A 15,768-nucleotide genomic window follows, 5' to 3' on the forward strand; every position below is an offset into this window, starting at 1 on the left:
CCCAGCCCCACAATACTTACGTAATTATTCTTATACTCTACTATTTCCTTCATGCCTAATCTATTTTAATGTCTGCCCCCTATGTAGACTGCATGCTCTTTGTGGGCAGGGATCATATCTACCAACCTTGTTGCATTGTACTTTCCAAGCATTTAGTACCGTGCTCCGCACACAGTAAGTGTTCGATAAATATCACTGATTGATTGACTTTGAGCATATAATAGAAAAATCATTCTCTCTGAGTGACAAATTATATTCTTGTCATTTTCCCCCTCTCATTTCCCATTTCGATGTTTGTCTTCTTCATTCTACAAGTTGGTTAGTAAAATCAAACTTGCCTAAGTCATTTTCTTTGAATTATTTCGGATTACCCTTGATGATACTCAGATCCATCCATTGCTGTTACCTTATGTTTCCTGTAGAGACTATTATATAGAACTCTGAAATGCTTTCTTGTATAGCTGCTTCGATAGGCTCCACCAATCAAGTATTCTATTACCAGTCCAATATCAATTAGGGATATTTTATAATCCAAAGGAAGGGTACTCTGAAACAAAAATGTTCACAACACTTCAGCATAATTATCTCTCCTCCTTTTTCTATCTCCTCTCTCACACACATATACTCTAACTGGATAATAATTATTATTATTATGGCATTTGTTAAGTGCTTACTATGTGCCAGGCACTGTACTAAGTGCTGGGGAGGATACACACATCGGGTTGGACACAGTTCCTGTCCCACATGGGGCTCACAGTCTCAGTCCCCATTTTACAGATAAAGTAACTGAGGCCCAGAGAAGTGAGTGACTTGCCCAAGGTCACACAGCAGACAAGTGGCGGAGCCAGGATTAGAACCCATGACCTCTGATTCCCAGGCCCATGCTCTATCCACTGTGCCATGCTGCTTCTCTGAAGTGAGATATATATGAACGAAAAACTGCTGAAAAACTACAGTCTGAAGACAGGTTATATAGATTTTCACATTGGGAAAGACAATCTCTTTTATAATATATAAAGTTACTTGAATAACTCCCTAAATCCTTATAAGTACAAAGGAATATAAAAATATCTCCATTCTGCAGTAAGTATCACTTGACACTGAGGTGTTGGCAACAAAAGGGAGAAGACACAATGAAAGAAAGAAAAGGGGAGCACAGAATCAGTGAGGTGGAAAGAACTGTAAGAACATAAAAAAGGGAAAATCTCTATTAGTATTATTAACAAGAGACTTGAGTGGCAGATTTCAATGTAGAGCATTTGGAACAGACTGAATAGAATGGGGCAGAAATGCAATTATTTGGAATTAGTTTTTCCCTATCAAGGAACCATTTAGCTTTATTTAGGAAACATAGAGACAAAAAAGGCCAATACTGCTTCTGACAAGAATGTATCCTGATAGCAGTTTTAGACAAGAAATTCGATGACTAAATATTTGGTACACAAAAAACATAATATTCCTGTACCCCACTGGTCATTAATAATTTTAATCTATTTCATCTATTTTTCATGCATTTTATGTGAGAAAGATAGAGTGATTTTAAAGGAAGTAATCCATGGAAACCATTGTGATATAATGGTACCAAAGGATACATATGCAAAATCCAGATACTATTAGCCAAATTCTGTTTCCCATGAATTCTTCCTCCTTGATCACAGTGTGTTCTACTCTTTTGAAAGCCCAGAAAACTGCTCTCAATCAACAGCCCTTGACTTTGTGTTAAAGTAATTCTTTTCAAAGGAAAAACACAGACTTTATGCAAAGGAATTTAGCATACACAGGAAAGAGCACAGGCCTGGAAATCAGAGGACATGGGTTCTAATCCCAGCTCTGCCTTTTGGCTGCTGCATCCAAGTAACTTAACTTCTCTGTGCCTGCTTCCTCGTCTGAAAAATGGGGATTAAATAAATGTTCTCCCTCCCCCTTCTACTGAGAGCCCTATGTGTGACTAGTCTGATTGCATTACTCAATACAGTGCTTGGCATGCAGAAAGCACTTAACAAATATTACTATCATTGTGGCTCTCCAAATAAAGTACCCATCCTAATCTATTTGTGCCAGTGAAGACATGGAATTAATTTTATTTTAAATCCTCTAGGTCTAGGGAAAAGAACAAACATGGAGAAATTAAGTTATTTTAATGGGTCAATTGTCCTCAGACAATTAAATTAGCCATTAAAAGAATACCGCTCCACTCCCCCTTAGTCATTCCAAACCATGCAGATCCATGGAGAAAAGGCATCTATGGCAACTAAAGGAACGACAAATTGAAATAGGCAATTTCCAACCCTAAAAATTCCAAAATGGAATTGACCAATAACCCAGAACATTCAGTGCAGGCTTCTCAAATGATTTACACTCTGTGCATTTCAGCTTACCTGTTTTACATCTCGGACGAGATGATGCAATAGCAGATTGGTTGGTCCTTGTTTCTGTAGTGAGGACGGAGAAAAAAAATAGAACAATTACTTCTCGTGAAATTAATCCATGAAAAGGGAACATGTGTGTATGAACAAGGAAGAAAATCTCTGAGGACAGTGGAAGCAAGTGGTATGGTTGGACTAGGCTTAGCTGAAACCTGTTTACTGCAACCAATTCCAGCAAAAAAGGACTGTCACTTCAATTATACTAGCTTTCCATTATTTGAAAACAAGGATGATTCAAATGTTTCAATAAACCCCACAATAGCTATAGGAGGAACATGCAGCAGTCCTATTTATTATCAAATGAGTCTTTCCTTTATTATTATCAAACAGATTTTTTCTGAGGCCTTTCTGGATACTCTATTACAGCAAGAGCACAGAATACTGCTGACACTCTAAAAACACCAATCTAGTGTCTCAAAGTCATGTTCATTTCTGCCTTTCATTTCATTGGTAATTTCTTAAAAGTCACGGACAAATTTCCTTCAGGGAGATAAACGGGGGATTCAAAACTATCTGAAGAGAATCACACAGTCTTAGGATGGTTCTGCTTTTTATAATAATAATAATAATGATAATGATGGTATTTGTTAAGCGCTTACTATGTGCAAAGCACTGTTCGAAGCACTGGGGGATACAAGGTGATCAGGCTGTCCCACGTGGGGCTCACAGTCTTAATCCCCATTTTACAGATGAGGTAACTGAGGCACAGAGAAGTTTAAGTGACTTGCCCAAAGTCACACAGCTGACAAGTGGCGGGGTCGGGAATAGAACCCAAGACCTCTGACTCCCAAGCCCGGGCTTTTTCCACTGAGCCATGCTGCTTCTCAAATGCTTCTCAAAATGTATTTTGCCATTTGGGCGTGAAGTCTCTCAAAGCATCGTACTAAGCACGTACTAAGCATTGATTTAGTACAGTGCTCTGCACACAGTAAGACCTCAATATACACCACTGATCGAATGCATATTCAAAAGGTGATTTTAATACTTACTATGTTATAGAGCTCTTCCAGACGGGAAATAGTGAGGAAGCGATGCAGGTTGACGCCATGCTCTATTAAGAGCTTTACAAAGTCCACCCGATCCATCACTAAAGCATCGAGCATGGACTGCTCCAAGGAGCCGACCTTTGGAGGAAGGTTTGGAGGGAGAAGGAAAGAAAGAGAATAAGATTTACCCCTACCTGCAGGGATAGCCAAACGATAGTCACAAGGGTTTAAACCACCAAAATCCTACCTTACAAATTGCACATGCACTTTCTCAACAAAATATGGATTTTATATCAAAAAGTAATCAGGCTAAATTAAATAGATCCAGTAAATCAAAATATCATATCTAACTTTTTTGTACTTCCCCAACTGCTTAATGATAGGTGCTCAATAAATGTTATGGATTGATCAAAATTCAATAATGGTGAGTTGGAAACTTCTAATATTTCTTGAGAGTTTGAGCCCAATCTCCTGGTACTGCATTTGCCCTCATTCCCCAGAGACTGGTTTTAACTATTTGACTCAATTGACTAAAATCAATATTTGCCTCACTTTTAGCTCTCCCATCTCTGACATACTGTTTTCACCTTTCTCCCTTCATGGAATGACCTATCTCTATAACTCTCCCAGGCCATACCTCTCCCCATCTTCAAAGTTCTCCTGAAAAGTCATTTTACCAGAAAACATTTCCCAGTGAAATCCCCACTTCCCCGGCCATGTAATCAAAAATGCCACCCTTAGTATTTAGGCGTCTATGGATTGATTTATCCCATATTATGTATTTGTTGCTCATTTTTGCTGTTATCAGTTGCATCAGCTTTTCCTCTTGTTCCTTCCATATGGGTGCCTGCCTGTATTCTCCTATTTAAATTGTAAGCTCTTTGGGGGCAGTGAATGTGCCCGGGCAACTCAGTACTAATGAATGAGCGAATTAATCAATGTTCTTATCTTTTAGACTTACAGGAACTGTAATGATTTCTGAGTCCCAATAAGGAGTTTTAGAAGTAAAGTCAACAAATGGAACTTTGATTTTAAAATAAGATCAATAATGAAACACATGAACAGCGTTAATTAGAAATAACCTTAGGAACCCCATAATGAAGGCCTTCATTGCCCACACTAAACAGAGAATGATAGTAATACCCATAAAGTAAACCTATTCTCCCTCCCATTTAGACTGTGAGACCAATGTCGGACAGGGACTGTGTCTAACCTAATTATCTTGTATATACCCCAGCAATCAGAACAGTGCTTGGCACATAGTAAGCATTTAATAAATACCATTATCATTTCAGAGCTAGGATATGCATGATCAAAACTAAAATAGTTAAACTGTACCTTCCAATGCTGTCCATAAACAAGAATATGTTTCTTTGCAATGTCCACTCTGTTCCAGGCCAGAGCCAAGCTTAGTTGATCTGATGCGGACAAACTTGTACCTAGCAAAAAGGAAAGGCACACTCAAACAGAATATGGGTCTTTTCCTTCTACAGAAGTACAAGTCAAAGATTTGAGTATTATTGGGAAATGGCTAGAAGCCTTGTCAGGTACTTACCTTTCAGCAGGGCTGTCAAGATTGCTAAATCAAGGTCCTGATGTTCCTCTGAATCAGCATCAAAGATAGTGATCTGTCAGTTAAAAAAACACAATATTGAGAAATGGAGAAATTCCCTTTAGAAAGATCCCATCTTCACTTTCTGGGGCTAGTATTCTAAGAACATGGCTTGCACACATAGACACAAACAAAACCATTAATGATTAAGTGTTTGTCTGTTTTTCTACTAGATTGTAATACTTTTAAAAGGAGTGATAGAATCTCTTCTTTATAATGTATTCCCAAATATCTAGTACAATGGTCTGTATGTTGTGGGTCCAGCAATAAATTGTTGTTGACTTACTAATCTGGGGTGAGGGGATTCAAAATTGTCATTAAAAAAGCCCCAAAATTCAAATTTAAAAAGTACATAAAAACAATAATACACTTATGACAACTATAATGGTTAGTCTAGAAAAATGCAGATTTCCAAGTCCATGGTACTCACAGATTCTCTATGTTCCATACACTCCATTAGAATCTGAAATAGGTGATTGGACTGGTTAGGACTAAAATTGAAAGTGTTTTGAATCATATGAATGATCTCCTCCTTCACCTGAGGGCGTAGTTGCCTGGGGAAAGAATATAAAGAAATGATTTGACCTTGTCCAAACAAGGACAAAAAACAGATATGAGAAGGAAACGTGAGCGCTTGGAAAGCTTTCAGCCGGAAAGAGTGGCTGGGAAGGAAAATGTGCAGAGCGCAAACATCCTCATCATCACTACCAACAGCCCCTACCGAGGGCCTACAGAGCACTGTACGAGGCTCCTCGGGAACAGAAGAGAAGTGAAAAGCACAACCAGCCCTAGAGGTCATGCAATCTTAAGAGGAAGTCAACCAAGAACAGCTGAGGAGAGGCATTGGAGTTGGTTTGGTCCTGGTCTTCATTTATGTGGAGTCCAATTTCAAAAGAGTAACCCAAAGATTCCGTTTTTGAAATTAGGAGATTATACCTCATGAGATTCGGTGACTGCTGCCTCAATTAAAAACAATAAAGTGGAATGGGCCAGGTAGGTGTCTCCTGAATAAAGCGGCTCTTTTCTAAGCGGAGTACTATCTTCAGTTGGTGACAATAAGACCTATGGTTGTCACACTGAGACATGAGTGTTTCTGCTGGGCTGTGGGGGCCGGGGGGAGTCCATATTTGAATGGATCAGGGCACATGTTAGCCCCAGGTTGGAAACCAGTGCCTGCAGTCTGCCCCTCTTAATTTCAAGGATGCTTCATCCACCCAAATGTGGCTCCTGCACAACTCTATGGCCTGGATTGCTCTCGATCAACATAAGAAGCTCCCTGCGGAGCTGTTGTCAAACTCACCCTTCATCGGCTGTGTGCTTGTGGGTGAATGCCAAGAGATCTGCAGCTCTGCCCGTGCCCTCACACACCACCACAGGAACAGGGGACTGGTCCCTCACATACTCCCACACCATGAGGATCACGTTAGGGCCTCCTTCCACCACCAGGCCCACCACTGGTACACCTTGGCCCATGCCTGTTTCAAATTACACACAACCAAGCCATTACCAATGACAGCAGTCTCAGCCTCAAATCTCGCACCTGTCTATCACATGCAGCAGTCTGTCAACTGGGACCCCTAGGACGACCGTGAAGAAAAGTTTCCGAGGAATGCTATTTTTCTCGATAACCAATTTTCCACAGTGTGTACTGTACAGGTGCTTATTTGCCATTCAAATAAAAAAGGAACCTTTTCATTTCAAAAAGGAAGCCAGCGGCCTTGCAAATCACTTTCTAAAATGATTAGCCTGCAGAAATTTGGTCTGCAACATTGTGCTTTTGCCTCACACACATTTTACTAATATCACCTTCAAACCCCTCCTGCCCGTTCCCGCCTTCTCTTACTGCTCCCAATTTAGCTAGAGGCCAGAAAAACACAAGTATCTGCCTGCAGCAAATAGTCTAAGAGTTCTCCCAGAAACACATACTACTACAAAAACAAAACATAAAAAGAATAGAAAGAGGCAGGAAATAATAAATGTATTTTGGGCCTGCTGCTACCTTATTTCTTTTTAAGTCTATACAATGTATTTTAGGTTCCGGGCACAAAGGCCATTCATGATTTGCATGAGAGCTAGCCAGACATTCATCCATAATATGAAAATATCTTTCATGGGGTGTCTACACATTTCCTCAAAGCATAGTGTCATTATAACCCTGAAGTCCTATTGGTTATATTAGTTTTACTATTTACACAAACACTTAATATTGCTACTGTTTTTCAAATCCAGGATGTACTAAATTAATTCATGTCTTAAATTTTATGTGTACCCTAAGACAGCCTCAAAGAGCAAACATAGCTTTGGAGTATTCATTTTAAATTGGTGTAATTAGATGAAATGTACTTCAAATAAAATATAATATTCGATTATCAAAGAAAGCTCCTTTACATGTTGTGTCAGTATAACTGTTGGTCTAGGATGTTAGCCATTTCCACATTGAAATATAGTTGTCAAGCACACCAGAAGAATGTGGTCAGCATCACTTAAATACGATCGTCACTGACAAAGTCTCAGTCTCTCCAAAAAGCCAAGCTCCTACTGTCTCCCAGACAGCAATCAAATAATTTTTCATGTTTGTGAGAGGACCACCAGCAAAACTAGATAAATACACTTGGTCAGTTTAGCACCATAGCAAAAATTGTAATTTGTCAACTTGGATGTTTGTACAGTTACTCTTGCCAGAAAATACTTAATGCTGTACATACCAGAAATAACTAAAAGACTAACAATAAAAATGTTAGTATTTTTTTTTTAGCAACAACTTTCTTAATAACATTTATACACGAATATCAGCCTCAGAAGGAACAAGTCTTGAAGTATTTACCTAGAATGTTGTGGTGTACTCGTATCACTTGATGTAATGATGCATTCAGGATTAGTGCGACACAGAATTCATTTACAAAATGAAAGTTTTATAGTATAGATAATAAAGATCACTGTTCATTCATGAGACTCATTAGATTATGGAATAATGAAAAGGATTTGAAATCTACTCATCCAACTTTACAGAGGTTTCAGCAGATATTTTTCAGGCAGTTTAAAAAGTCAGTTCCTCTGGCCACATTTCAGACAGTTCCAGTATATTTAATTAATCAATCAATTGTATTTATTGAAGGCTCACTGTGTGCAGGGCACTATACTAAGTGTTTGGGAGAGCACAATATAGTAGAATTGGTAGAAACATTCCCTGCCCACAACAAGTTTAAGGTCTAGAGGGGGAGACAGACATTAATATAAATACTTTACGGATACGTACATAAGTGCTGTGGGGCCGAGGCAGGGGTGAATAAAGGGTGCAAAGGTGACGCAGAAGGGGAGTGGGAGAAGAGGAAATGAGGACTTAGGGAAGGCCTCTTGGAGGTGATGTGCTTTCAATAGGGCTTTAAGGTGGAGAGAGTGAGCCTCTGTCAGATATGAAGAGGGAGGTGTTCCAGGCCAGAGGCAAGATGTGGGCGAGAAGTCAGTGAGTTAGGAGAGATCGAGGTAGAGTGAGGAGGTTGACATTAGAGGAGCAAAATGTGGGGGCTCGGTTGGAGTAAGAAATCAGGGAGATAAGGTAGGAGGGGGCAAGGTGATTGAGTGCTTTAAAGCTGATAAGGAGTTTCTGTTTGATGCCGAGGTGGGTGGGCAACCACTGGAGGTTCTTGAGGAATGGGGAAACAGACTGAACAGCTTTGGAGAAAAATGATCCAGGCAGCAGAGCAAAGTATGGACTAGAGTGGGGAGAGGCAGGGATGGTGTCTACCAATTCTATTGTATTGTACTCTCCCAAGTGCTTAGTACAGTCGTTTGCCCACAGTAAGCACTCAATAAATGCTACTGATCGATTGAGACCTGAGGACAGTGATTTGGTTTTTGTAACTATTCTTTGCCACAGTACAAAGCAGCTAGGAGTGATTCTTAGTACCCCGGAAAAAAGAAGGGAATGGAAATCTAATTTTTTTTAAAAATTACACTTTATTTTCAATGGGTAAATGACATTTTGCCATATTCTTGCAAAACGTGAACATAACAGAATTTCTTGATCTTTTAAATAATTAGCAAATTAAGGAATTCATCCATTTTAGGAGTCTACAGAATAACTCGGTTTGGTTTATAAAAAATAAAGACTGCTTGGGACCACAATTTTAGACTCCTCAGATCCAGTGCTTAGTACAGTGTCTGGCACATAGTAAGCGCTTAACAAATACCATCATTATTATTGTACACTGCCCTTCTTTCTCTCTCTGTAATTAAACAGAATGCTCTGAGGTTTACCTTCAGGTTAAGACTCAAAATGCTTTAAAGTTCCCCAAAGCAATCCCATCTCTTTATGCAGACGTACCATCTAGTGGTGTTTTAAGATAGAAAGGGGATTCTGAGTAGTGAGTTACCCAGTTTGAGTTTGCCCAAATTTCTGACAGCCAGCTGGAAATTTCAGGGAACTGACAGCTCACGGATCCCCAGGGACTAGAGTGTTTCATGATCTGTACGGGATTTAACTTTAATCCATGAAGCAAAAATAGGCACTAAATTCCTCTTTGCCCTGAAGCAGCATTCTCCAGGCCAAACAAGGAACCTGAACCACCTGCTCCTCTCTCTCTTCTCAATCACAATAAGCCTTAAAAAAAATCCAAGGCTTATTCAAATGTAATTTGGCCATTAGGTTTTGTGAAGATTTCCTGAAGAGGATACCACAGCGGAGAGTGGTGTGTTAAAAAGAGAACAGTTGCCAAGACTGCTGTTGTCTTTCTTCTACATTTGCTCAGTTTTGTTAAGGGGTATACAAAATAGAGCCCGTAAACCAGATCTGGTCAACCAAGCAATTGAATCCAGCCTGACTCTGGGCAGCCAGCCACTTTTGCCCTGGTGTCTCTTATCTGCTTCTGAACCAGCTTCAGATCCTCACAGCCGGCCCCAACCTCAAGACCAACAAAGTGTTGAGGGCCATTAACTCTGCCCATTCTTGGCTCAGAGCTAGGAAGGAGTCACCTAGGGCAGAAGTGGCCACACTTCTGAAGTTGAAACACCCATCTCTCCCTACTGTGGCTTTCACCTCATCCATGTCAGCTCCTTGGAAGGAGGGGTGGTGACTACCTACTCTATTGTATTGCACTCTCCCAAGCATTAAGTACAGTACTCTGCAAGTGGTGAGTGCTCAATAAATACCATGGATTAATAAGTCGAGAGGAAGGACCTGATGAGCAAAATTCTTGTCCAATCCTGTTCTAGCAGCATTAGCATCCTTGATATGGCAGGAATATCACTGTCATCATTCTCACTGTATCCAACAAGAACCTTACATTGGATGCTTTCTTTAGCTCGTTCCCATTGACTGCATTTACAGGAGAAGGATCTAAACTGTAAGCTCCCCCTTCTAGACTGCAAGCTCGTTGCGGGCAGGGAACGTGTCTGTTTATTGTCATACTGTACTCTCCCAAGAGCTTAGTACAGTGCTCTACATACAGTAAGCGCTCAATAAATATGACTGAATGAATGAATGTTGAACAGGAACCGAGACCTCGCAGTAATAGTAATAATAATGATGATGATGGTATTTGTTAAGCACTTACTATGTGCCAAGCACTGATCTAAGCGCTGGGGTAGACACAAGGTATTCAGGTTGTCCCACATGGGTCTCACAGTCGTAATCCCCATTTTACAGATGAGGTAACTGAGGCACAGTGAAGTGACTTGCCCAAAGTCACAGAGCTGACAAGTGGCAGAGCCGGGATTAGAACCCACGACCTCTGACAGTACTTACGGGTGTGTATTTTTTGCAAGGACAGATATCTTTCCAGGTTCCTCCTGAGCTTCATTTCATTTCCGTACTTGCCCACTGTCCCATCGTCTGACAGGATGAAATGTGAATGCATGCTGTTAAGCGTGGTGAGCTTGCTGAGGGGATTGCCTAGGGTCTGGTACAGACAAACAACCTGGGAACAAAAGTGAACAAAGCTTGGCAGATAACAATATTGGAGGGCATCATGCCTAATTTGTAGAGACACTAATGTAAAGGACATAGATGGACCACATAAGGAATAATGCCCTGAAAACAGGTTTTTCTGCACTAGGCTTAAGGCTCACTGTTTGGTGTGAGAAAGTGATGTGCCAGTGCCCGATAGGCACACTACAAAATGGAATCCAGAATGCCTATTCCTTGACCATACTGACATTCGCAGATTAAAAACAGATTAAGAAAACATTCCATAATATTCTGTTCTTCAAAAAATTTGCCTATGCCACACCAAACAGCTAGCAAATTCTCCCTAAAACTATTTTACCAGTGTGTTTATTTTTTAAAGGAAAAAATGAAACATTCACATAGTATAAAGCACATCACACAGACTTTCCTTCAAACTGCTTTTGTACTTTGCTTACAAATTGTATTTTCCCTTTATACAAGATTAAACACTTAAAGGGAATATTCAACACTTAAAGGATTACTCTGAAAAAAAATGAGACTTTACTTAATGAGCTAAGGAAGAATGCTGCTTCTGTTTCCAATAAAATTACTACTGACTTTGTAAAAGTTAAGGAAGGCAACATTTTTCTTCAGAACCCCAAATTCAAATTAAAAGTGTTAAACCCGAGATGGCAAAGACTCCCTTTCAAGCAGGTAAAGGCCAGTCACTCATTTCACCAGCACTTAGGACACACAGATTCTTAGAAGAAAAATTCCTTTACTCACATCCTTTCCAACAAGATCTCTCCGGTTCTCAATGACACCCCAGGGAGGGATTCCAACAGCCCAGATCTTCCTCAGGCAGGGAGAGGAGAAAGTTTTCAAGGCATCCCCAACGTGCTTGGACACTCCTGTCAATGACCAGTTTAAATGCTAAACAGGAACCTCTGCTACCTGGGTGTCACATGCCTCTTTTTTTCCCCTGAGTTTGTGGAATGAGGTCAATAAAGTAGGCATGCAGAGTAAACATCAACTAGCTTTGGGTAACATTAAAAACCCTTCCCCAACAAGCTTCCTTTATGTTAATTGTAGACGTGAGAAAAATAAAGACTGAATTATTGAGGGATCGGACTCTTGTGGATATAAATACCGACTGCATTGAACAGGCTGCCCTGGAGCCCAGAAATAGTGACTCACTGCCAAGGTCTTAACATTTCTGGTTCATGCAGATCAAAGGTACTTAAAGAGGAACCTCTTTGCAATTCCAACTACTCACAAGTATGCTCCTTATCTAACCCCTGAACTCCATGATCCCTTTTAACTTAGAACTTGGACTTAGAACTCTGCACGAAGCTCTGCATCAGGACAGGCTATGAAACAAATATCTCTGCAGCAAAATAAAGAAACACAAAAAGTAAGAGTCTAGACTGTAAGGTCCTTGTGGGCAGGGAGCACACCTACCACTTTTATTTTACTGTAGTCTCCCGAAGGCTTAGTGCAGTGATCTATATACAGTAAGCGCTCAGTGAACGTCACTGACTGATTGAGTGGGTTGATGACCCACTCTAGGGCAAATATTTCACACCACTGATTTGTTTTCAGTTCCCTTAGTTTTTCATCTTGTTTATAAACCAACCTCTGATATTTGCCCATTTGTCCAGGATGGCTGCAGAGTATAGAAATGGTACACAGCTTTTAAAGGTGTACACCTTTAACTCCTCCCCCACCCCCCACTGGCAAAATGGAGGAAAATTAAGAGTAAGAAAGAAAGAGGGAACAATAGAAAAGAATGTGTCATACCTGTGTTGATGCCTTCCGTTATTATCCACGCTCCTGTCGTCTCTGCAGCTTTGAGCAAACCATTGCTGAAAATCTTTTTGAACTTAGAGGACATTTTAAAGTTCTGGATGCCTCCGTGAACAGAAATGACTAGTTTTGGCAGCTCCATTTTCCATTCTTTCAACATCAGATGGGATAGCTGGTCCAGTTTTGTGTCATATGAGGTTCTAATATACTAGAAGCAGGTATGCAACATAAATATATTAAATACCTACACGTCAAGGCTGTCTTCAGAAACGGCTTCATAATAATAATAATAATGTTGGTATTTGTTAAGCGCTTACTATGTGCAGAGCACTGTTCTAAGCGCTGGGGTAGATACAGGGTAATCAGGTTGTCCCACGTGAGGCTCACAGTTAATCCCCATTTTACAGATGAGGGAACTGAGGCACAGAGAAGTTAAGTGACTTGCCCACCGTCACACAGCTGACAAGTGGCAGAGCTGGGATTCGAACCCATGACATCTGACTCCGAAGCCCGGGCTCTTTCCATTGAGCCACGCTGCTTCCCCATAACCTCTACGTCTCTATAACTGGGAGCATGTACATGGGGAATGGGATGACAAATCTTCTCATTCACCTCAAAAAATTAAAAGTAGATAAATTCTTATTGACTAATTTCCAAAATTTGGAAATGGAATGCTTGTAACCTTCATCCTCAAAAGCAATCTAGGCCAACATAGGTCTCCAAATTGTAGACCAGGTCCAACTCATCCCAACTGAGAGGGCCGTGGAATGGAGGAGGAGTTTGAACCATTCAGCGATGCCTCTTGGATTTAAGTAGATGGAGCTCCACTCAGAGATGCCTCTTCCACTTTGTGCCCCTCTGCTTGAGAGGAAAGGATTGGTTTGATCAATGATTAGACTACTGATAATCTAACAGTCGAGTTGATGTGCCTGCCCTTGATCATTTGACATTTATTATTCTATATAGTGCCAAAAAGAAAAACATACATATTTCTGCTAATTCTAACTCACTGCTCCTCTGGCTACAAGGCTTGCTCCAGGTTTGCCCAACCACCTCAATTGTTCTCCATTAATGCTGCCATGAGGAACAACACTTAACTGCAACCACACACTAACCCCTTCTCTAATTTAATTTAATATTTGTCTTCCCCTGTAGATTGTAAGCTCCTTGTGGCCAGGGATGCACCTAGCAACTCCACTGCACTGTACTCTCCCAAGCACTTAGTACATTCATTCATTCAATAGTATTTATTGAGCACTTACTATGTGCAGAGCACTGTACTAAGCGCTTGGAATGTACAAGTCAGCAACAGATAGAGACAGTCCCTGCCCTTTGACAGGCTTACAGTCTAATCGGGGGAAACAGGCAGACAAGAACAATGGCAATAAATAGAGTCAAGGGGAAGAACATCTCATAAAAACAATGGCAAATAAATAGAATCAGGGTGATGTACATTGCATTAAACAAAATAAACAAAATAAATAGGGTGATGAAGATATATACAGTTGAGCGGACGAGTACAGTGCTGAGGGGGTGGGATGGGAGAGGGGGAGGAGGAGAGGGAAAGGGGGGAGAAGAGGGTTTAGCTGCAGAGAGGTGAAGGGGGGGTAGAGGGAGCAGAGGGAAAAGGGGGGGAGCTCAGTCTGGGAAGGCCTCTTGGAGGAGGTGAGCTTTAAGTAGGGATTTGAAGAGGTGAAGAGACTTAGATTGACGGAGGTGAGGAGGGAGGGCATTCCAGGACCACGGGAGGACGTGGCCCAGGGGTCGACGGCGGGATAGGCGAGACCGAGGGACGGTGAGGAGGTGGGCGGCAGAGGAGCAGAGTGTGCGGGGTGGGCAGTAGAAAGAGAGAAGGGAGGAGAGGTAGGAAGGGGCAAGGTGATGGAGAGCCTTGAAGCCTAGAGTGAGGAGTTTTTGTTTTGAGAGGAGGTTGATAGGCAACCACTGGTGGTGTTTAAGAAGGGGAGTGACATGCCCAGAAAGTTTCTCCAGGAAGATGAGCCGGGCAGCGGAGTGAAGAATAGACTGGAGCGGGGCGAGAGAGGAGGAAGGTACTCTGCACATGGTAAGTGTTCCAATACCATTTGTGAATTAAGGAGTAAAGGCTGGAAGAATTTATGTGTGTAGCAATATTAAATGGAAAGTATTCAAATTACATGCTAAACAATCCTCAGTTAGGATATATTTTAAATAAAGGTCAGGCAACAGCAATCAGAAGACTAAAGCCCTAGTCTTAAAAGGAAGTAAAATTCTCCCGACACTCACCCATGTCTGATTTGGTGTTTACCTCTTCTTTCTGTATTCAAGGACATGAATAAGGTCATTTTTTCTTAAAACTAGACAAAGCTTTTAAAATTAACGAACCTTGGCATGGTAGGAGTGATCCCCGTCTTGGAAGTTGATAGTACCGAATGAATCAGTAGGACTTTTCTTTGTGTGCTTTTCAACAGACCATTCTTCTTCTTCTTCTCTTTGGCCCTTAGCAGCCAAAGAGACCGCTGACCAACTATAGTCCATCCCATAATGGTCTCCAATCAACCGCCCACAGTAACATCTCAAATTTGAAATGAAAACCAACATCAATGTTATGCACACTCACTGAATTTGCAACCTTCCCAGTGGTCTAACTGAAGGATACTGACCAAGTGTGAATAATAAATTAATAATTTCCAGGCCAAGACAATCTAATAACTTGATTGGTTCCCTTATTAGATTTTGTTTCACAACATTTCAAAATACTTGGTGTTTATAATGAAAGATGAAAGGGGCTGGCTCCTTGGAGCAGGAAGAAATTGAACTAACTCCCTTGACACTGCTTAACTCCTTAGTATTCATTCAATTGTATTTTATTAAATCACATTTATTGAGTGCTTACTGCGCTAAGCACTTGGGAGAGTACAATACAACAACAAACAGACACATTCTCTCCCCACAATGAGCTTCCTGCATACTAAAAGGGAGGCAGCATGGCCTAGTGGAAAGAGCAGTGCAGTAGAAGTCTGGAGACTTAATTTCTAGTCCCAGCTCTGCTACTTGCCTGATGTGTGACTATGG

The 15,768-nt window shown here is 40.9% G+C and overlaps 1 protein-coding gene across 7 annotated transcripts in view; it reads right to left on the reverse strand.

Moving 5' to 3' along the window:
* Positions 1-15,768, reverse strand: part of TRPM6 (transient receptor potential cation channel subfamily M member 6) — a 143,246-nt gene that overhangs the window by 75,978 nt on the left and 51,500 nt on the right. For 4 of the 7 annotated variants that reach the window (XM_029055527.2, XM_029055526.2, XM_029055525.2 and 1 more), the window contains exons 4-14: positions 15,079-15,268; positions 12,709-12,922; positions 11,695-11,819; positions 10,768-10,939; positions 6,325-6,499; positions 5,455-5,578; positions 4,968-5,040; positions 4,751-4,851; positions 3,416-3,550; positions 2,379-2,432; positions 407-547 (exon numbers count right to left, since the gene is read on the reverse strand). In XM_029055527.2, coding sequence (XP_028911360.1) covers positions 407-547; positions 2,379-2,432; positions 3,416-3,550; positions 4,751-4,851; positions 4,968-5,040; positions 5,455-5,578; positions 6,325-6,499; positions 10,768-10,939; positions 11,695-11,819; positions 12,709-12,922; positions 15,079-15,268 — 1,504 coding nt within the window. Of the gene's footprint in view, positions 1-406; positions 548-2,378; positions 2,433-3,415; positions 3,551-4,750; positions 4,852-4,967; positions 5,041-5,454; positions 5,579-6,324; positions 6,500-10,767; positions 10,940-11,694; positions 11,820-12,708; positions 12,923-15,078; positions 15,269-15,768 lie in introns of those variants that run through there. The other 3 variants (XM_029055529.2, XM_029055530.2, XM_029055532.1) reach the window with 2 other exon arrangements.

Source organism: Ornithorhynchus anatinus, chromosome X5, assembly GCF_004115215.2.
Source record: "Ornithorhynchus anatinus isolate Pmale09 chromosome X5, mOrnAna1.pri.v4, whole genome shotgun sequence".
Taxonomy (NCBI): domain Eukaryota; kingdom Metazoa; phylum Chordata; class Mammalia; order Monotremata; family Ornithorhynchidae; genus Ornithorhynchus; species Ornithorhynchus anatinus.